General features: G+C 50.5%; 1 protein-coding gene across 1 annotated transcript in view; it reads right to left on the reverse strand.

The window, feature by feature from the left end:
- Window positions 1–6,803: 6,803 nt before the first annotated feature.
- LOC145339455 (xaa-Pro dipeptidase-like) overlaps window positions 6,804–23,225 on the reverse strand; it is a gene marked incomplete at its 3' end in the record, with an annotated part of 91,142 nt that continues 74,720 nt past the window's right edge. The window contains exons 10-11 of the mRNA XM_080183924.1: window positions 8,531–8,599; window positions 6,804–6,881 (exon numbers count right to left, since the gene is read on the reverse strand). Of these exons, the coding sequence (XP_080040050.1) occupies window positions 6,804–6,881; window positions 8,531–8,599 (147 nt within the window). The remainder of the gene's footprint in view (window positions 6,882–8,530; window positions 8,600–23,225) is intronic.

Here is a 23,225-nt window from a genome sequence, read left to right on the forward strand (position 1 = left end):
CCACACACACACACAATAACCCCCCCACACACACACAATAACCCCCCCACACACACACACAATAACCCCCCCCCACACACACACAATAACCCCCCCACACACACACACAATAACCCCCCCACACACACACACAATAACCCCCCCACACACACACACAATAACCCCCCCACACACACACACAATAACCCCCCCACACACACACAATAACCCCCCCACACACACACACAATAACCCCCCCACACACACACACACAATAACCCCCCCACACACAATAACCCCCCCCACACACACAATAACCCCCCCCACACACACACAATAACCCCCCCACACACACACAATAACCCCCCCACACACACACACAATAACCCCCACACACACACACAATAACCCCCCACACACACACACACAATAACCCCCCACACACACACAATAACCCCCCCACACACACAACCACCCACACACACACACAATACCCCCCCCCACACACACACAATACCCCCCCCACACACACACAATACCCCCCCACACACACACAATACCCCCCCACACACACAATACCCCCCCACACACACACACTACCCCCCACACACACACTACCCCCCCACACACACACACTACCCCCCACACACACAATACCCCCCCACACACACAATACCCCCCCACACACACACACTACCCCCCACACACACACACTACCCCCCCACACACACACACTACCCCCCACACACACACACCACCCCCCCACACACACACACACTACCCCCCACACACACACACACTACCCCCCACACACACACACTACCCCCCACACACACACACACTACCCCCTCCCACACACACTACCCCCTCCCACACACACACTACCCCCTCCCACACACACACTATCCCCCCCACACACACACTACACCCCCCACACACAATACCCCCCACACACACACACAATACCCCCCCCACAATAACTCCCCCACACACACACACACAATAACCCCCCCCACAATAACCCCCCACACACACACACAATATCCCCCCCACACACACAATATCCCCCCCACACACAATAAACACCCACACACACAAACCCCTCCACACACACAATACCCCCCCCACACACAAATACCCCCCCCCACACACACATGCGTCACACTTCCTACACCTGCATCTGTGGCAGGTAAGAACCTGTATCTGAATCTCTGTTTCTTGGAAAGCTCCAATGTGTCTGTCAGAGGGTCAGTGCTGAGGGAGTGCCGCACTGTCAGAGGGTCAGTGCTGAGGGAGCGCCGCACTGTCAGAGGGTCAGTACTGAGGGAGCGCCACACTGTCAGAGGGTCAGTACTGAGGGAGTGCTGCACTGTCAGAGGGTCAGTGCTGAGGGAGTGCCGCACTGTCAGAGGGTCAGTACTGAGGGAGTGCCGCACTGTCAGAGGGTCATTACTGAGGGAGTGCCGCATTGTCAGAGGGTCAGTGCTGAGGGAGTGCCGCACTGTCAGAGGGTCAGTGCTGAGGGAGCGCCGCACTGTCAGAGGGTCAGTACTGAGGGAGCGCCGCACTGTCAGAGGGTCATTACTGAGGGAGCGCTGCACTGTCAGAGGGTCAGTGCTGAGGGAGTGCCGCACTGTCAGAGGGTCAGTGCTGAGGGAGCGCCGCACTGTCAGAGGGTCAGTGCTGAGGGAGTGCCGCACTGTCAGAGGGTCCGTGCTGAGGGAGTGCCACACTGTCAGAGGGCCAGTGCTAAGGTAGTGCCGCAGTGTCAGAGGGTCAGTGCTGAGGGAGCGCCGCACTGTCAGAGGGTCAGTGCTGAGGGAGTGCCGCACTGTCAGAGGGTCAGTGCTGAGGGAGTGCCGCACTGTCAGAGGGTCAGTGCTGAGGGAGTGCCGCACTGTCAGAGGGTCAGTGCTGAGGGAGTGCCGCACTGTCAGAGGGTCAGTGCTGAGGGAGTGCCGCACTGTCAGAGGGTCAGTGCTGAGGGAGTGCCGCACTGTCAGAGGGTCAGTGCTGAGGTAGTGCCGCAGTGTCAGAGGGTCAGTGCTGAGGGAGTGCCGTACTGTCAGAGGGTCAGTACTGGGGGAGCGCCGCACTGTCAGAGGGTCAGTGCTGAGGGAGTGCCGCACTGTCAGAGGGTCAGTGCTGAGGGAGTGCCGCACTGTCAGAGGGTCAGTGCTGAGGGAGTGCCGCACTGTCAGAGGGTCAGTACTGAGGGAGCGCCGCACTGTCAGAGGGTCAGTGCTGAGGGAGTGCCGCACTGTCAGAGGGTCAGTGCTGAGGGAGTGCCGTACTGTCAGAGGGTCAGTGCTGAGGGAGTGCCGCACTGTCAGAGGGTCAGTGCTGAGGGAGTGCCGCACTGTCAGAGGGTCAGTACTGAGGGAGCGCCGCACTGTCAGAGGGTCAGTGCTGAGGGAGTGCCGTACTGTCAGAGGGTCCGTGCTGAGGGAGCGCCGCACTGTCAGAGGGTCAGTGCTGAGGGAGCGCCGCACTGTCAGAGGGTCAGTACTGAGGGAGTGCCGCACTGTCAGAGGGTCAGTGCTGAGGGAGCGCCGCACTGTCACAGGGTCATCAGTCGCTGGTACAATTCCAGCTTGAAAGAACCATAGTCAGCATCTTTTCCCAAAGGTAGGGGAGTCTAAAACTAGAGGGCAGAGGTTTATGGTGAGCGGGGAGAGATACAAAAGTGTCCAGAGGGGCAATTTTTTCACACAGAGGGTGGTGAGTGTCTGGAACAAGCTGCCAGAGGCAGTAGTAGAGGCGGGAACAATTTTGTGTTCTAAAAAACCTTTAGATAGTTACATGAGTACGATGGGTATAGAGGGATGTGGGCCAAAAGCAGGCAATTGAGATTAGCTTAGGGGTTAAAGAAAAAGGCGGCATGGACAAATTGGGCTGAAGGGCCTGTTTCCATGCTGTAAATCTCTATGGCTCTAATACCCCACACATACCCTCGCTCACCCACCCCACACCCTCCCAGACTAATTACCTCCCGCATACCCTCCAATCACTAATACACTCTCATTCACACCAATACTCCTGCATACTCCCTCACCACTGGCTCGCTGGCAGTGCAGCACTCCCCTTCCCCCCGCCACTGGCTCACTGGCAGTGCAGCACTCCCCTTCCCCCGCCACTGGCTCACTGGCAGTGCAGCACTCCCCTTCCCCCTGCCACTGGCTCACTGGCAGTGCAGCACTCCCCTTCCCCCCGCCACTGGCTCACTGGCAGTGCAGCACTCCCCTTCCCCCCGCCACTGGCTCACTGGCAGTGCAGCACTCCCCTTCCCCCCCGCCACTGGCTCACTGGCAGTGCAGCACTCCCCTCCCCCCCGCCACTGGCTCACTGGCAGTGCAGCACTCCCCTTCCCCCCGCCACTGGCTCACTGGCAGTGCAGCACTCCCGTTCCCCCCCACCACTGGCTCACTGGCAGTGCAGCACTCCCCTTCCCCCGTCACTGGCTCACTGGCAGTGCAGCACTCCCCTTCCCCCGCCACTGGCTCACTGGCAGTGCAGCACTCCCCTTCCCCCCACCACTGGCTCACTGGCAGTGCAGCACTCCCCTTCCCCCCACCACTGGCTCACTGGCAGTGCAGCACTCCCCCTGCCACTGGCTCGCCGGCAGTGTGGCACTCCCCGCTTCAAGGGCATTCAGAAACCAATTCAGGCTCCTGTTCTGCCCAAGACCGCAAGAAAGGTCATGAACGAAGCCCAATCCATCACGCAAACCAGCCTCCCATTCATTGACTCTGTCTACACTCCCTGCGGCTTCAGAAAAGCAGCCGGCATAATTAAGGACCCCACACACCCCGGACATTCTCTCTTCCACCTTCTTCCGTCGGGAAAAAGATATAAAAGTCTGAGGTCACATACCAACCGACTCAAGAACAGCTTCTTCCTGCTGCTGTCAGGCTTTTGAATGGACCGACCTCGCATTAAGTTGATCTTTCTCTACACACTCGCTGTGACTGTAACACTACATTCTGCACTGTCTCATTTCTTTCTCTATAAACAGTATGCTTTGTCTGTATATGGTGCAAAACACAATACTTTTCACTGTATGTTAATACGTGACAATAATAAATCAAATCAGATCCAAAATCTTCACGATCACTTTTACTGACACCAGATTGTTAATTTCCAGATTTTGAAAAGCTCTTTGTTGGGATTTGAACCCATGCCCTCGCTATCGTTACACAATCAATTCTTCAGCTGCTCTCAGTAACTGTACCTTTACCTCAGAGAGTCAGTATCAAGTTCTAAAGAAATATCATTCAGCAAGATACAAGTCTGTATTGTACCAAAAACAGGAACTGGGAATGTTTTCATTGGAAAGAGTTCTCAAGATGAAATACTCGACATTTTCAAGATTGTAAAGACAATTGTGAAAATAAAGCAAAAGAGAATGTTCCCTATCGGGATAAATTAAAGCTGAGGATACAGGAGGCTGAGGGTGAGAGAAATTGTGAAATAATTATCCAGAAAGATAAAAGCATAGAGTGTCAACGTGACCAAAAGGCAAGTTTTAACAGTTTTATAAAGTGTATTTATTAGTGTCACGAGCAGGTTTACATTAACACTGCAATGAAGTTACTGTGAAAATCCCCTAGTTGCCACACTCCGGCGCCTGTTCAGGTACACAGAGAGATTTAGCATGGTCAATGCACCTAACCAGCACATCTTTCAGACTATGAGAGGAAACAGGAGCACCTGGACGAAACCCACGCAGACACGAGAAGAATGTGCAGACTCCACACAGAGAGTGACTGAGCCGGGAATCGAACCCAGGTTCTGGCGCTGTGATGCAGCAGTGCTAACCACTGTGGCACCTTACCGCTCTGGAGAGAAGGGATCAAAGAACAGGTGAAGAAGGTTGGTGAGGGATTAGGGGAGAGGGTGAGGTTGGGATGGAGGGGTTGGGTCGCTGAGTGTTGACGGTAATTGAGGCATTGAAGTGGATTTTGGAGTGGTTCAGTGCCTATCATATTGAGAAACTCCATCAGCTTCATATCAAACAGTGAAGAAAGCTGGAATTGTTTCCCACGCTGTCCTGGTGCCAGTGTGAGGCCAGCCCTGTCTCACCCACACAGGACTGCTGTCCTGAAACCTCAGACCACTGGTCTCACACAGCACTCACCGCCACTGCCTTTCCAGTCCACACTGCCTTCAGCTTAGTCCTTTCAAACTCTCCTCTTGCCTTTATCCTCCGACCTTTCCGTGCTTTGGCTGCCTTCACTCAAACAGACTTCCACACAGTAGGCCATTCGGCCCTTCAAGCCTACTCTAAAGTTTATTTATTAGTGTCGCAAGCAGGCTTACATTGACAGCGCAATGAAGTTACTGTGAAATTCCCCTAGTTGCCACACTCCGGTGCCTGTTTGGGTACACAGAGGGAGAATTTAGCATGGTCAATGCACCCTAACCAGCACATCTTTCAAACTGTGGCAGGAATTGGAGCACCTGGAGGAAACCCACGCAGACACGGGGAGAACATGCAGACTTTGCACAGACAGTGACCCAAGCCGGGAATCAAACACGGATCCCTGGCGCTGCGAGGCAGCAAAGTTAACCACCGTGCCACCTTTCTGCTGCTTACTAACTTTCTGCTTATCCTCTTTCTCCACTGGGGGATTTAAGGCTGTTAAGACTCCAGGTTTCTTCTCTGTCTTTAGCCCCATATTGTGCCTCGCTCCACGAGGCCTCACCCCTCACTCAGCCCAGCAATCACAGCCCGACACCACGCTGTCTCTGCCTTTCTCTTTCCTGGGGGTGTCTATTGAAGGGCTGCTTTGGCTGTTCTCTCTGATGTTGTTCTGAACACGTGGCCATGCACAGAATTACTTAATAAGATCAAAGCTAATCTGATTGTGGCTTCAATTCCACACCCCCTCCCCTCTCCGATACCCTCTGACTCCCATCTATCCACTTCAGACACCCTGCCTCCAGCGCTCTTATCCCCTCGTGTCTCAGCACTGACAGCAGCTGCTCTCACCCCCACCCACTCGTCTTTTCCATCTCGCAAACACTTCACTACCCACCTTCTTCCCTCTGAAGTCGCAACCATGCAGACGTGCCTGCGCGCACACATACTCGCGCAGATACCCGCGCACACACATCAGCGTGCACACACACTCACGCACACAGATACCCGCGCACACACACCAGCGTGCGCACACACTCACGCACACAGATACCCGTGCACACACACACCCATGCGCACAGACACCCATGCACACACAGACACCCGCGCACGCACAGACACCCGCGCACGCACAGACACCCGCGCACGCACAGACACCCGCGCACGCACAGACACCCGTGCACGCAGACACCCATGCACACACAGACGCCCACGCACGCACAGACACCTGCACACACACAGATGCCCGCGCACACACAGACGCCCGCGCACACACAGACGCCCGCGCACACACAGACGCCCGCGCACACACAGACGCCCGCGCACACACAGACGCCCGCGCACACACAGACGCCCGCGCACACACAGACGCCCGCGCACACACAGACGCCCGCGCACACACAGACGCCCGCGCACACACAGACGCCCGCGCACACACAGACGCCCGCGCACACACAGACGCCCATGCACACACAGACACCCGTGCACACACAGATACACGTGCACACACAGATACACGTGCACACACAGATGCCCGCGCGAATGAATTCTTTAGCCAGAAACACAACAACTGTCTTCTCCCAGGGGGAGGTTACAGCTTCACCACAGTGCCAGTGATAGTCTGTAGCTTCACCATGTTGACAGAATGAAGAGGATTTACCAGATGGAATAAAACAGCTCTTACCACATGTCTCCATCACGTATGGTCTTATCATTCGGAGAACCAGCATGTCCATAATGTAGCACAGCAGAATTTACCCCACTGTAACATAAACAACACACAGGCTTGAGTGAAATACTGAGCAGTCCCTAATCACCAATCCAAACCACAAAATGAACAAACCTGTATTTATACAGTAGCCTTCACACTAACAGCACGCCTTCCCAAAATCTTTTACAGTCAATTCAATATTTCTGAATTGCAATCATTGTTGTAATGAAGGAAACTGAGCAGCTAAATTATGCACAGCAAGATTCCACACTCAGCAAGGTGATAATGACCAGGTGATCTGTGTTTATGATGATCAGGGTACAACTCCCTCACCCTCCTCAACTGACACTGTGGTACCTTTCACAGCCAAAGGAGAGGACAGACTGGGCCTCAGGTTAACGTCTCATCTAAAACACTCATCTCCAACAACGCAGCATTCCTCAGTACCGCACCAGAGTGGCAGCCTGGATGCTGTGTTTAACTCCCTGCAGTAGGAATTGAAGGCAAGACGAGAAACAAGGGAATGCTAATCCCACTGGACAGAGACACCATGCCACACAGGCAGTATCTGTAATTAACCATCAACAAGAAAATCACATTCTGCCCATCTCCCTATTGCTGTTTGTGGGAGCTTGCTGTGTATAAATTAACTAGCACATTTCCTGCTCACATGGAGGCAGTAGTGTAGTGGTATTGCCACTGGACTAGTAATCCAGAGACTCAGGGTAATGCTCTGTGGACCCAGGTTCAAATCCTAGGCAGATGGTGCAAATTGAATTCAAGAAATTAAGAATCTACCAATGACCATGAAACCATTGTCGATTGTTGCAAAAACCATATCTGGTTCACTGTCTTTTAGGGAAGGAAATCTGCCGTTCTTACCCGGTCTGGCCTACATGTGACTCCAAAGCCACCGGAATGTGTTGATTCTTAGCTGCCTCTGAGATGCTGCAGCGAGTCACTCAGTTTAAGGGCAATTAGAGATGGGCACTAAATGCTGGTCTAGCCAGTGATTTCCACATCCTCAAAGCCAATAGCATAAAAGAGCTGCGGGGGGGAGCAGGCCCCAGACAGGGTCAGGGTCTGGGTCTGGACAGACTCCCTCAGCACTGACCCTCTGACAGTGCGGCACTCCCTCAGCACTGACCCTCTGACAGTGCGGCACTCCCTCAGCACTGACCCTCTGACAGTGCGGCACTCCCTCAGCACTGACCCTCTGACAGTGCGGCACTCCCTCAGCACTGACCCTCTGACAGTGCAGCACTCCCTCAGCACTGACCCTCTGACACTGCGGCACTCCCTCAGCACTGACCCTCTGACAGTGTGGCACTCCCTCAGCACTGACCCTCTGACAGTGCGGCACTCCCTCAGCACTGACCCTCTGACAGTGCGGCACTCCCTCAGTACTGACCCTCTGACAGTGCGGCACTCCCTCAGTACTGACCCTCTGACAGTGCGGCACTCCCTCAGTACTGACCCTCTGACAGTGCGGCACTCCTTCAGTAATGACCCTCTGACAGTGCGGCACTCCCTCAGTACTGACCCTCTGACAGTGCGGCACTCCCTCAGCACTGACCCTCTGACAGTGCGGCACTCCCTCAGCACTGACCCTCTGACAGTGCGGCACTCCCTCAGTACTGACCCTCTGACAGATACATTGGAGCTTTCCAAGAAACAGAGATTCAGAGACAGGTTCTTACCTGCCACAGATGCAGGTGTAGGAAGTGTGACGCATTCCACCTCGAGTGTAGCAATAATGCTCAAACAAACTGTCAGGAAACAAAACAGGTAGTTATTATAACATCCCTTAACAATACTCCCTTCTCTCCCTCTTTCCTGTGATTATCAAAGTGAAAACAGGAGCATTCTGAATCAGCTACTATGATAGTAATGGGGTAGGATCAAAACATAAAATGCCAGTGCGATAACTGATTCTGAAGGGTGTTTAAATCTATAAAAGGAAGATTGCGTAAATTGGAACTAATAGAGATAGATTAGCAGGTAAGAACTGTATCTTGTCATGTTTAAGTATTTCAATTGGTAAACATTACACTAATTCATTTGTTATAGTTAAACTGCATTTTCAAAATAAAGTTTGTTTTGACAAATGCTTCCTTGTGTGTCAACACAATCACAATTGGAGTGAAACACTTTATCCTCACACTAAATAGGAAAATAGAAAACTTGTTGAGTTCCAATCTGACTTGATAACATACTTTGGGCTTTCTGATCCGATGCCTAACAGTACACATCTAGGACCCTCTGGGACAGAGTGGAAATATTCCCAGGTTGGGAAGGAGAGATTGGCAGTTGTCTTTGGCATTAAAAAGTTCCATCAACAAGTCTACGGTAGAAGCTTTATCAGAGTAACTGATCATAAACCATTGCTGGGATTTTTTATAGAAGACAAGTCAATACTCCTAAATGCCTCTGCCTGGATATAGCATTGGGCCTTGTTACTGGCGGCTTATAAATACCTCCTACAGCACTGCACAGGGATGCAGATAGCTAACACTGATGCACTGAGCCACTGCCCAGTCACCAGGCTGCATTACCAGCTGTGGAAGAGGTCACGCTCACCGTCAGTTTTCTGGACACTTTGCCAATGTCTGCGAGACAAATCAAGGCCCGGATGCAAAAGGATCCAGTCCTATCTAACTTCAAGAATAATCTTACATGGGGGATTCAGAGGACAGCCCTCAGATAAAATGAGGCACTACTCAACAAAGAAAGACAAGCTCAGTGTTAGGAATGGCATTACCCTCTGGAGTTCCCACATACTCATCCCTCGCCCAGGGCAACATCCAATACTTATGGGCAGCTCAGTGGCACAGTGGTTAGCACGGCTGCCTCACGGCGCCAGGGACTTGTGTTTGATTCTGGCCTCCGGTGACTGTGCAGAGTTTGCACGTTCTCCCCATGTCTGCATGGGTTTCCCCCGGGTGCTCCGGTTTCCTCCCACAGTCCAAAGGCTGTGTTATGTGGTTGAGTTGGATCAGTCATGTTGAATTGAATTTAATGTCCATAAGGTGTGCAGGTTAGGAGGGTTGGTAGGGTAAATGCATGGGTTTACGGAGATTGGGCAAGGAATGGGCCTGGGTAAAATGCTCTGTTGGAGAGTTGCTGCATAATTGATGGGCTGAATGGCCTCCATCCTACACGGTAGGGATCCTAGGATTATGGAATTACACCATGGCCACTCTGAGATTTTGAAGCCTTGAGTTGTGTACAGTGGCCCAGTCTTGATGCAGACATTATACTGACTTGTAGAGTCATCGAGGTTTACAGCATGGAAAGACACTGATGGTCATGCCAAGAGAATCAAACCTCGGCCTTCCTGCATTCACAGGAGTGGCCTGACGGGCCCTGGGTGTGAGTGCCTGTAGGCTTTACCTGGGCTTTATAGGCTTCATGTTCCTGATTACAGTTGGCATGCACTCCAAATGGTTGGAGATATATCACATGAGCTCCAGCCCTTCCCAGGCTCCCATTGAGAAACCACAACAGAGTTTCTGTACACATCAGATACCCGAAGCCCTGCCCTCTGGCAATGGTGCTGCCTTCACCAGCACCGAGTTTCAGATCACCGTACTTTCCAATGGAATCAAACACATGAAGACAGCACCCTGTCATCAAATGGATTGGCCAAACGGATGGTGCAGGCTCAGGCTCAGTATGAAGTCGCAGCCAGCAGTGTCCATAGAGACCAAAATGTGTGATTTTTATTTGACTATCGGGCTAACCCTCACACAGTGACAGGAATTGTCCCAGCAGAATTGTTAATGGGACAGTGACTTCAGACACGGTTAAGCCAACTGTTCCCAAACCTGACGAGGAACTGGAATCCTAACAGGAGAACCAGAAGAAGAACCAGGATTCTGTAAGGACAGAGAGAACGTTCAAAGCCAGCAAGCCAGTCCACCTGAGGAACTTCAGGGACTGCCTCAGTTGGGTTCCTGGGATAAATGAGGCCTGGGTCTTATAAGGTCCGGGTACAGGGCAGCAATGTCAGGAAGGAGCTGGAGCACCTCAGGAGGAGGGAGCCCGTGCCAATGTCAGCCTCTCTGTCAGACACGGGGACAACCACTGCCATCAGTGAGACATAGATAGAACCCTACAGTGCAGAAAGAGGCCCTTCAGCCCATCGAGTCTGCACCGACCACAATCCCACCCAGGCCCTATCCCACATCCCTACATATTATTACCAGCATTGCTGAAACCTGACTCCACACAGCAGATGGAAGTGGAAGAGACCGGCATCCCAACTGAAGTGAGACCACAGGAAGAACGAGCGTCAGTGTCTTTACAACACTCCCTTCGGAAGGAAAGGCTTCCAATCTGTTTCACTCACCTTGGTCCAGTCCTGTCTCCAATCAATGGGAGGTTACACTGGGTCTCATCTCTGTAATAAGCACTGACAGCTCACTCTGACTCTACCCACCCATTAAACATTTATGGGGGTAGCGTGATGGCATAGAGGGTTAGCACTGCTGCCTCACAGCACCAGGGACCTGTGTTCGATTCCTGGCTCGGGTCACTGTCTGTGTAGAGTGTACACGTTCTCCCTGGGTTTCCTCCGGGTGCTCCAGTTTCCTCCCACAGTCCAAAGACATGCTGGTTAGGTTGACTGGCCATGCGAAAAATTGACCCTAATCTCAGGGAAGGACTAGCAGAGTAAATATGGGATTGTGGTCAGTGCAGACTTGATGGGCTGAATGGCCTCCTTCTGCACTGTAGGATTCTATGATGGGTGGGGATATTGGGGAAGAAACAGGCTTGAGGAGGGAGGGATGTTATGATGGCCATGATGTGGATATTCCGGCGTTGGACTGGGGTAAACACAGTAAAAAGTCTGACAACACCAGGTTTCAGTCCAACCGATTGATAGTAAATTCACTCAATTTACTATCAAATAAATCAGCTGGACTGAAACCTGGTGTTGTCAGACTTTTTACTGTATTATGATGGCCACAGGGGATTGTCAGTAGATCTCCCAGAGGGTCACACAGAACACAAGCTTCCACATGAGGCAAGTGGAGGCTTGCCGATAGGGAAGGAGCTGGGGGAGGGTGGGGTGGTTTATAAAAACACTCTGACTCTACCTACACATTAAACATTTCAAACAACACTGTGAGACCACCTCCCACACTGCGAAACGTCATCTAATACAAGCCAGGTCTGGACAATTTCATCCCCCCCTCTGCCCCTTTGAACTGGGCCGCAGACAGACAACCCTTTGTCTCATGGTTTGACGTTTGAAGAGAGTTACATTGTCCGAGGTTGAGCAGAAGAGGGCGGACTTTAGCCATTGTAATGCTTTTCCATCGGCCTGTTAAGGGTTTGGAAATAAAATCCATAAGGAACCTGCCTTGACAATTAGCTCACAGAGATCAGTGAGAATGCAGTAAGTGCTCAAACATCTTAATGCATCACTCAGCTGCTAAATTATCCGGTGAATGTATTAATGCCGCATGCTTCCTAAATTAATATCTGACAGCCCGAGAGGTCATTAGTTAGTTGCTAGCACTGGGTAGCTGCAGGATTTTAATATTTCATGAGATTCATTTATCTGCTCACTTTCACACACCACTGAAACCCAGGCAGTGAGTTATGGCAAGGACACAAGAGAGACTGAATCACAGAATCAGAGAAACCTACAGTGCAGAAGGAGGCCATTCAGCCCATCGAGTGTTCACTGACCACAATTCCATCCACGCCCTATTCCCGTAACCCTACATATTTACCCTGTTAATCTCCTGACACTAGGGTCAATTTACCATGGCTAATCAGCCTAACCAACACACCTTTGGACTGTGGGAGGAAACTGGAGCACCCGGAGGAAACCCACACAGACCCCGGGAGAACGTGCAAACTCCACACAGACAGTGACCCAAGACCGGAATCGAACCCAGGTCCCTGGCGCTGTAAGGCATGGGGTGCCATCGTGCCACCCCATGCAGGATGGGTAACAACCCCACAAAAAGGCACTCTTACAGGAACACAGGAAACTCCCTGCCCTCTATGGTCAGTATATCCTTCCTTAGGTATGGAGTCCAAACCTGTGCACAATACTCCAGGTGTGGTCTAACCAAGGCTCGAGACAACTGCAACAAAGCTTTTTTTGGAGTTTAGAAGAGTGAAAGGGAATCTCATAGAAACTTTATAAAACTCTAACAGGGTTAGACAGGGTAAATTCAGAAAGAATGCTCTCAATGGTGGGGGAGTCCAGAACTAGGGGTCATAGTTTGAGGATAAGGGGTAAACATTTTCGAACTGAGGTCAGGGGAAATATCTTCAGTAAGAAGTCTGACAGCACCAGGTTTAAGTCCAACCGATTTATTTGATAGTAAACTCACTAGCTTTCGAGGTTTCCCTCTTCGTCAGGTGAATGGAGAGTTCTGGCCTCAGACAGTGCATATAACAGCACAGACGGAGGGAAACCTCAAAAGCTAGTGAGTTTACTATCAAATAAATCGGTTGGACTTAAACCTGGTGTTGTCAGACTTTTTACTGTGTTTACCCCAGTCCAACACCGGCGTACCCACATCAGAAATATCTTCACCCAGAGGGTGGTGAATGTGTGGAATTCACTAACAATGAATGTATTTGAGGCCAAAACATTGTCTGATTTTAAGAAGGAATCAGATTTCGCTCTTGGGGCTAAAGGGATCAAAGGGATATTGGTGGGAAGAGGGGAGGTCAGAATACTGAATTTGATGATCAGTCATGATCAAAGTGAATGCTAGAGCAGGCTCGAAGGGCCAAATGGCCTACTCCTGCTTCTAGTTTCTATGTTTCTTTACTTCTAGACTCAAATCCCCTTACTATCTGCATTCTAATTGCTTGGGGCACCTGCATGTTAGCTCTCAGTGATTTGTCAACAAGGACACCTAGGTTTCTTTAGAATCACAAAATTCCTACAGTGAAGGAGAAGGCCATTCAGCCCAATGAGCCTGCACTAACAACAATCCCATCACTGGATTTCAGTAATCCCAAATTTTTATTGAATTCAAATTTCACCACCAGCCATGGTGAGATTTGAACCTGGATCTCCAGAGCTTTGCACTGGCTCTCTGGATTACTAACAAACCCCCCACCCCCCCAACATTCCACAAGGTCCTATCCCCATAACCCCATGTATCCAGTCTGCTAATCTCCCCTGACACTAAGGGACAATTTAGCATGGCCAATGCACCTAACCTGCACATCTTTGGACTGTGGGAGGAAATTAGAGCACCGGGAGGAAACCCATGCAGAGAAGTCGGAATCAAACCTGGGTCCCTGGCACTGTGAGGCAGCAGTGCTAACCATTGTGCCACTGGGAACTGAACCCGGGTCCCTGGCGCTGTGAGGCAGCACTGCTAACCACTGTGCCACTGGGAACTGAACCCGGGTCCCTGGCGCTGTGAGGCAGCACTGCTAACCACTGTGCCACTGGGAACTGAACCCGGGTCCCTGGCGCTGTGAGGCAGCAGTGCTAACCACTGTGTCACTGGGAACTGAACCCGGGTCCCTGGCGCTGTGAGGCAGCAGTGCTAACCACTGTGTCACTGGGAACTGAACCCGGGTCCCTGGCGCTGTGAGGCAGCAGTGCTAACCCACTGTGTCACCGGAGACATCAACACTTCCCAATCTCTCCCTATTTCAGAAATATTCTGCATTTCTGTTTTTTGGACCAAAGTAGATAACTTTACATTTTTCCACGTTATTTTCCATCTGCCATGTCTTTGCCCACTCATTCAATCGGTCTAAATCCCCTTGAAGCCTCTGATCCTCCTCACAATTCATATTCCCACCTAGTTCTGTGTCATCAGCAAACCTGTAAATATTGCAGTGAATCCACACATTGATTTAGGTTGTGAACATCTGGGGCCCAAGTACTGACCCTTCTTCAACCTCAAGAGTCACAGCCTGCCAACCTGAGAATGACCCATTTATCCCTACTCTCTACTTTCTGTCCGCTAACCAATCCTCAATCCAGTTAAGGGAGGCAGTAGTATTGTCACTGGACTGGTAATTCAGAGAACCAGGGCAATGCCCTGGAGATCCAGGTTCAAATCCCACCACAGCAGGTGGTGAAATTTGAATTCAATAAAAATTTGGAATTAATGAAATCCAGTGATGACCATGAAACCATTGTCAATTGTGGGATAAACCCATCTGGGTCACTAATCTCCTTTAGGGAAGGAAATCTGCTGTCCTTACCCAGTCTGGCCTACACGTGACTCGGGAGCCACAGCAATGTGGGTGATTGTTAGCTGCCCTCGGGGATAGGCAATGAATGCTGGCCCAGCCAGCGACACCCGGGTCCCATCATCGAATTAAAATAAGTATACTTCCCACATTCCTATCTGCTCTAATTCTGCTCACTAACCTCCCGCTGAGTTAATCTCTCAGTTCCGTTTTCAAAGTTCTACAGTTTTGTCAACCTTCTTTAAATCCATTTTGACTCTGTCCAATCTTACCATTATTTTCTAAGTGTCCATTTTTCACTTCAGTGTAATCTAGTATTTTCCCTATAACTGTTATCAGGCTAACAGCTCCCATTCCATTTTCTCTCCCACCACCCCCTCCACTTCTTAAACAATGGGAGGGGAGGGGGGTACATTAGCTACCTTCCAGTCTGCAGGAACCTTTCCACAATCTATAGAATTCTGAAAGATGGCCACCAATGCATCCACTATCGCTTGTGGGTGGTATGGTAGCACAGTGGTTAGCACTGCTGCCTCACAGCACCAGGGAGCCAGGTTCAATTCCTGGCTTGGGTCACTGTCTGTGTGAAGTTTGCACGTTCTCCCCGTGTCTGCGTGGGTTTCCTCTGGGTGTTTCTGTTTCCTCCCACAGTCTGAAAGATGTGTAGGTTAGGGTGCATTGACCCAAACAGGTGCTGGACTGTGGCGACCAGGGGAATTTCACAGTAACTTCATTGCAGTGTTAATGTAAGCCTTACTTGTGATGAATAAATAAACTTTATAGCAACCTCTGAGATGTCGATCACGAAGTCTCATTAATTTCTCCAGGACTATTTTCCTAATACTGATTTATGTCAGTTCCTCATCCTCCCAATCCCTTGTTTCTCCAGTATTCCTGGCAGGTTTCCTCTATTTGTGAAGACAGTCACAAAGTACTTGTTCATTTTCTTTGCCATTTCCATATTCCCATTATAAATGTTCCTGTCTCTGCCTATACTGGGCTCACATTCTTCTTTACGAATTTTTTTTTAGATATTTATAGAAGCTTTTATGTTTCTTGCTAGTATTCTTTCATATTCAATTTTATCAGTCTCTTGGTCCTCCTTTGTTGAATTCTAAAATGTTCGCAATCCTCAGGTTTACAGATTTTTTTGGTAAATTAAGACCCTCCCTTTATCTAATTATTTTTAACTTTGCCGGTCTGTCACGGTTGGATCACTTCTGCTGGGCTTTTGTGCCTTAAACTAATGTCAATAAGTTGTATTAATTCTTTAAATGCTAGCCCATTGCCTATTTACCAACATATTTTTAATGTAGCTCCCAATCCAGCACAAAAAATTTGTTCCTCATACCTTCTCACTTCCTTTGTTTAGAGTAAGAACATAAGAACATAAGAACTAGGAGCAGGAGCTGGCCATTCGGCCCCTCGATCCTGCTCCACCATTCAATAAAATCATGGTTGATCTTTTTGTGGACTCAGCTCCACTTACCCACCCATTCACCATAACCCTTAATTCCCTCACTGTTCAAAAATGTATCTATCCTTGCCTTAAAAACATTCAATGAGGGAGCCTCAACTGCTTCACTGGGCAGGGAATTCCACAGATTCACAACACTTTGTGTGAAGAAGTTCCTCCTCAACTCAGTCCTAAATCTGCTTCCCCTTATTTTGAGGCCACTTCTATTTTGTCTATCCCCTTCATAATCTTATATGTTTCTATCAGATCTCTCCTCGTTCTTCTGAATTCCAATGAGTATAGCCCCAGTCTACTCAGTCTCTCCTCATTAGCCAACCCTCTCAACTCCGGAATCAACCTAGTGAATCTCCTCTGCACCCCCTCCAGTGCCAGTATATCCTTTCTCAAGTAAGGAGACCAAAACTGTACACAGTACTCCAGGTATGCTCCTCCTCTCTCTCTCTTTAGATGCTGCTTTATGTCTCTGGGTCCCCCCCTCTCTCTCTCTCTTTATGTCTCTGGGTCCCCCCCTCTCTCTCTCTCTTTATGTCTCTGGGTCCTCTCCCTCTCCCACTCCTGGCGCCATCATTAGGTACAATTTCCACTTCAGAAACCTGAACACTAAGATCCCATGACACTATTTCTGTGGAGGAGCTGGGAGAAACTGTAGGAGAGGCAGGTGGGAATGAGGAGGAACTGGGAATAGGGAGAGTATAGCGGGCAAGGCTGGGGGTGAAGTGGTGCCCGGAGGCAGGGAGGCTGCAGGGCTGGGGGCGTAGAAGGGTCAGAGAGGAGGAGGCACAGATGGGCCGGGTGATGTGCAGAGGATCGGGGGGAAGAGAGGACAGATGGGGTGTTGGACAGAGAGGCAGGGAAGAGGTGAAGGAGAGGCAGAAGAGTAGAGATGGGGAGGTGAGCATTGGGGTGTGTGAGGGTCCAAGAGGGACAAAGAAAGTGTACTCGGGTAAGCAGAGAAAAAGGGTCAGCTTCGATAACCTCAGGATATCTAAACGAGGTTTACTGCTAATGAAATAATTTTGAAGTGTTGTCTCTGTTGTGATCTAGAGGAGTGTATAGAACACAGAAAGAAGAGGGTGGGGATTAAACACATCGTTCTTGCAGATAAAACTGACATTCAGTGATTCCACCAGTGGGGACTGAAATATCCTTTTATTGCTGAAGAGAAGCTGGCCTGTTGACAGCAGCGAGTGCTGACTGTCTTTTTCAGCAGAGTAATTGCTCCCAAAGGGACTAATTCCACAGGTTACAATTATCCAAATGCTGCTAAAGGATTTGGAGACTCAGACTACACTCTGAATCTGCTGTCTGAGACTCCAGGCTTATTAAACCGCTCACTCATTACTCTGCTAGTGCTTTTGGAATTACCACTTCTGCACTTTAATTATTTTCGGAACGTTTTGATGATCTGAAAGGTAATGCTAATATTCAAAAGTCTGGCATGAAAAACGTTCCATTCAAAGTATTGTATTTTTTGTGGGTGGCACAGTGCCACCGCGGTTAGCACGGCTGCCTCACAGCGCCTGGAACCCGGGTTCGATTCCCCGGCAGCACGGTGACACAGTGGTTAGCACGGCTGCCTCACAGCGCCTGGAACCCGGGTTCGATTCCCCGGCAGCACGGTGACACAGTGGTTAGCACGGCTGCATCACAGCACCAGGGACCTGGGTTCAATTCCCAGTTTGGGTCACTGTCTGTGTGGAGTTTGCACATTCTCCCCATGTCTGCGGGGGTTTCCTCCAGGTGCTCCGGTTTCCACCCACAGTCTGAAAGGCGTGCTGGTTAGGGTGCACTGGCCATGCTAAATTACCCCTTAATCTCCCTGGATGTGTAAATTAGAGGGATTAACGGGGTAAATGTGTGGGGTTGTGGGGATAGGGCCTTGGGTGGGATTGTGGTTGGTGCAGACTCGCTGGGCCAAACGAGCTCCTTCTGCACTGTGGGGTTTCTACGATTCTGTGTATTGCTGAGTTCATGTCACTGTGTATTAGTGACACTGAGTGAAAGGACCACTGCATCAACTCCCATTCCCTCAGAGAGGCCCAGGTGGGGTGTTGGATCTAGGCGGGGTGTTGGATCTAGGCGGGGTGTTGGATCTAGGCGGGGTGCCGGATCTAGGCGGGGTGTTGGATCGAGGCGGGGTGTTGGATCGAGGCGGGGTGCCGGATCGAGGCGGGGTGCCGGATCTAGGCGGGGTGCCGGATCTAGGCGGGGTGCCGGATCGAGGCGGGGTGTTGGATCGAGGCGGGGTGCCGGATCTAGGCGGGGTGCCGGATCTAGGCGGGGTGCCGGATCTAGGCGGGGTGTTGGATCTAGGCGGGGTGCCGGATCAAGGCGGGGTGCCGATCTAGGCGGGGTGTTGGATCTAGGCGGGGTGTTGGATCTAGGCGGGGTGGTGGCTTGAGGCGGGGTGTTGGATCGAGGCGGGGTGCCGGATCTAGGCGGGGTGCCGGATATAGGCGGGGTGCCGGATCTAGGCGGGGTGCCGGATCTAGGCGGGGTGCCGGATCTAGGCGGGGTGTTGGATCTAGGCGGGGTGCCGGATCTAGGCGGGGTGCCGGATCTAGGCGGGGTGCCGGATCTAGGCGGGGTGCCGGATCTAGGCGGGGTGCCGGATCTAGGCAGGGTGCCGGATCGAGGCGGGGTGCCGGATCTAGGCAGGGTGCCGGATCTAGGCAGGGTGCCGGATCGAGGCGGGGTGCCGGATCGAGGCGGGGTGCCGGATCGAGGCGGGGTGTTGGATCTAGGCGGGGTGTTGGATCGAGGCGGGGTGGTGGCTCGAGGCGGGGTGGTGGATCGAGGCGGGGTGCCGGATCTAGGCAGGGTGCCGGATCTAGGTGGGGTGCCAGTTCTAGGCGGGGTGCCGGTTCTAGGCGGGGTGGTGGATCTAGGTGGGATGTTGGATCTAGGTGTGCAGATCCACAGTTCCCTGAAGGTGGTAACTCTGGTGGACAAGGTGATGTATGGTACTCTGGCCTTCACTGGTCAGGGTGTTGAGTATAAGAATTGGAAAATCATGTTCGGCCACATTTGGAGTATTGTGTACAATTCTGGTCCCGCGTTACCAGAAGGATGTTGATGTATTGGAAAGGCCGCAGAAGAGATTTACCAGGATGTTGCCTGGTTTTAAGGATAGGGACTATGAAGAAAGTTTGAGCAAATTGGATTATTTTCATTGGAGTGTCAGAGGATGAGGGGAACCTGATAGTGGTTTACAAGCTTATGACAGGCTTGGACAGAGTGGATAGTCAGAGTCTTTTTCCCAGGGTTGAAGGGTCAATTACTCGGGGCTTGTGTTGAAAGTGAGAGGGGGAAGTTTAACAGAGGTGTAAGGGGCAGTTTTTCACACAGAGGGCGGTGAATGCCTGGAACGCGCTGCCGGAGGAGATGGTGGAAGCAGATTCTATAACAACGTTCAAAAGGCATCTGGATAGATACAGGAATAGACAGGAAATAGAGGGATATGGACCACATAGAGACAAGAAAATATTAGAAAGGCATCTGTGTCAGCACAGACTTGGTGGGCCGAAGGGCCTGTTCCTGTTATTTGTTCTTTAGCATTTTAACCCAGCCTGGGTTATTGAAGCAAAGGTCCATTTGTCAGCAGTCTGCTCATCCTAACTCAGCTTGTTCTAGAATTCCACTCAGCTAGTGGGGTAGGACCATACATGGACAGGCAACATCAAGGGGGAGGTGAGGAGAAGGTGGTCTGAATCAAGGGGAAAGGTGGTGGGGGGGGTGGTGGGTGGGGAGCAGTGCCTGAACCTGTGAGCAGCAACAAGGGAGGGGCCAGGATGAGCAGTTGGGGATGTTGTCTATAGGAGGAGCTGGATCCCATGCTGGACTCTAAGGATTCCTCACTGTTGTGCCATTTTGATGCGTGGGGCAGGATTGATGCGGCTGGGGTCTTTACCAATCCACCGATTTGGTGTTACCCCTTTCTCTCTTGTTCCAGTCTGCAATGCTGCTTCAGTTGGCAGTGAGCAGTTTACAAACAGGCCCAGTGGTGTGCATTGCCCCATACTGCTGCTGCCATGTTATACAGGAGAATCTTTTAGACCATCAACAGCCTAGACCATCCAGCCGAGGGACACAACCATCAGCACTCCCATTTCATTTTTACTCAGCTCCTGCCAGTGGGTGGTGTTTGGGACAGTATGTGTAAGATATGAACTGTGAGAATGACTGTGTCGGGCTGTTGCTTGACTAGTCTGTGAGACAGCTCTCCCGATATTGCACATTTCCCCCACCCCGCAGTGTTAGTGAAGAGGACTTTGCAGGGTCAATGCCAGGTGGTCTATCTGGCTTTACTGATTTTTGATGTTCTGGAGTGACTCAGTGGCCTGTTTGATCACTCAGTGGAAGTTATGAGAGGTATTTAGGAGAGGCACATTGGTATGGGTTCAGACTGACATGTCAGAGTGGGTAAGGACAGCAACTTCTCTTCCCTCAAGGACATTAGTCGGGCTTTCATGACAATATTAGTTTTGTCATGACTATCACAATAGCTTTACTGAGACTAGCTTTTAATTCCAGGTTTATTAATTATTGAATTTAATTAAATGTAATTTCCACCAGCCTGGGTTACTGATTATGGGCGAAAATCCAGAAATGAGGTGTGAACCCAAAACTTCCTGACTCGGGTCAACAGGAGCTGTGCAACACGCTACAAAGATGGCTCACTAAAATGCTTCCTCAAGTGGATGTAAAAACATCAAGAATGCAGAGAGAGAGGCAGGAGAGATTCTCTGGGACACCAGGGCTCAACTGGTGTCAACAAAACAGATAATCCTTGTCATTTATCTCATATGTATGTGTGGGATCTTGCTGTGTTCAGATTCCTAGATTACATCAGGATTCCCAGTCAACCAATAATTGCTTAAATAGCTCATGGGTTATTGGGGACCTGGTGGAGAACATCTCACTCCACAGAAGCAACAGACCCCACATCAACAATAACTGACTGCATACCATTCCTAGGTGCACCTCAGAAGATGGTGGTGAGCTGCTTTCTGTGGTGTAGGTACACCCATTGTGCTGTTCAGGAGAGAATTCCAGGATTTTGACCTACGACAATGAAAGAATGGTGATATATTTCCAAGTCAGGATGAGGTACAGCTTGCAGGGGAACCTCCAGGTGTTGGCGTTCCCAGGTATCTATTGCCCTTGTTCTTCTAGATGGTGGCAGTTGTGAATTTGGAAGGTGTTGCCTAAGGAGCCTTGGTGAGTTCCTTCAATGCGTCTTGGAGATGGTACACACTGCTACCACTATTCCTCATCAGTGGAGGGAGTGTGTGTGTGGAAGGGCTACCATTCAAGACAGCTGCTGTGTCCAGGACGGTGTGAGCTTCTTGAAGTTACACCCATCCAGGCAAGTGGGGAGTATTCCATCACACTCCTGACTTGTGCCTTGTAGACGGTAGATAGGTTTTGGGAAGTCAGGAGGTGAGTTAATTACCACAGGATTCCTAACGTCTGACCTGCTCTGGCAGCCACTGTATTCATGTGGCAAGTCCAGTTCAGTTTCTGGTCAATGGTAAATCCAGAATGTTGATAGTGGGGGATTCAGCGAATGGAATGCCATTGAATGTCAAGAGGTGATGGTTAGATTTTCCCTTTTGTAGATGGTCCTTCCTGGCACTTAGAACATAGAACATTCCAGCACAGTACAGGCCCTTCGGCCCTCGATGTTGCGCCGACCAGTGGAATCAATCTAATGACCCTCTAACCTAAACTATTCCAATGTTATCCATATGCCTATCCTCTGACCATTTGAACGCCCTTAAAGTTGGCGAGTCCACAACTGCTGCAGGCAGGGCATTCCACACCCTTACTACCCTCTGAGTAAAGAACCTACCTCTGACATCCGTCCTATAATTACTACCCCTTAATTTAAAGCTACGCCCCCTCGTGTTAGCCATCACCATCTGAGGAAAAAGGCTCTCACTGTCCACCCTATCTAACCCTCTGATCATCTTGTATGCCTCAATCAGGTCACCTCATAACCTTCTTCTCTCTAATGAAAATAACCTCAAGTCCCTCAGCCTTTCCTCATAAGACCTTCCCACCATACCAGGCAACATCCTGGTAAACCACCTCTGCACCCTTTCCAATGCCTCCACATCTTTCTTATAATGCGGCGACCAGAACTGTACGCAATACTCTAAGTGCAGCCGCACCAGAGTTTTGTACAGTTGTAACATGACCTCACGGCTCTGAAATTCAATCCCTCTACCAATAAAAGCTAACACACCGTACGCCTTCTTAACAACCTTATCAACCTGGGTGCCAACTTTCAGGGAGCTATGCACATGTACACCGAGATCTCTCTGCTCGTCAACACTACTAAGAGTCCTTCCATTAGCCCTATATTCTGTACTCCAAGACCTATATTCTGTACTCCTGTACTATATTCTGTACACCGTCTACTTGTGTGGTATGAATGTTCCTTTCTACTTGTCAGCCCAAGTCTCTGCATATTGTCCAAATCTTGCTGCATTTGGACATGAACTGCTTCATAGAACATAGAACATTACAGCGCAGAACTTTGAGGCATACAGATGGACTTAATTGAGATACTTAAAATAATGAGGGTCTCAAATAGAGATAACCTCTTTACCTTAGCACGGGACTCAAAAACTGCAGGGGGTGCGGGCGGCTGGGATTTAAAGTAACGGGTATAACGATTACAGGAGGCATCAAGCTTGCTGCTGGAAAGGGTGGTGGAG

The sequence above is a fragment of the Carcharhinus amblyrhynchos genome, unplaced genomic scaffold (assembly GCF_965287045.1).
Source record: "Carcharhinus amblyrhynchos unplaced genomic scaffold, sCarAmb.v2.hapA scaffold_472, whole genome shotgun sequence".
NCBI classification, from domain to species: Eukaryota; Metazoa; Chordata; class Chondrichthyes; order Carcharhiniformes; family Carcharhinidae; genus Carcharhinus; species Carcharhinus amblyrhynchos.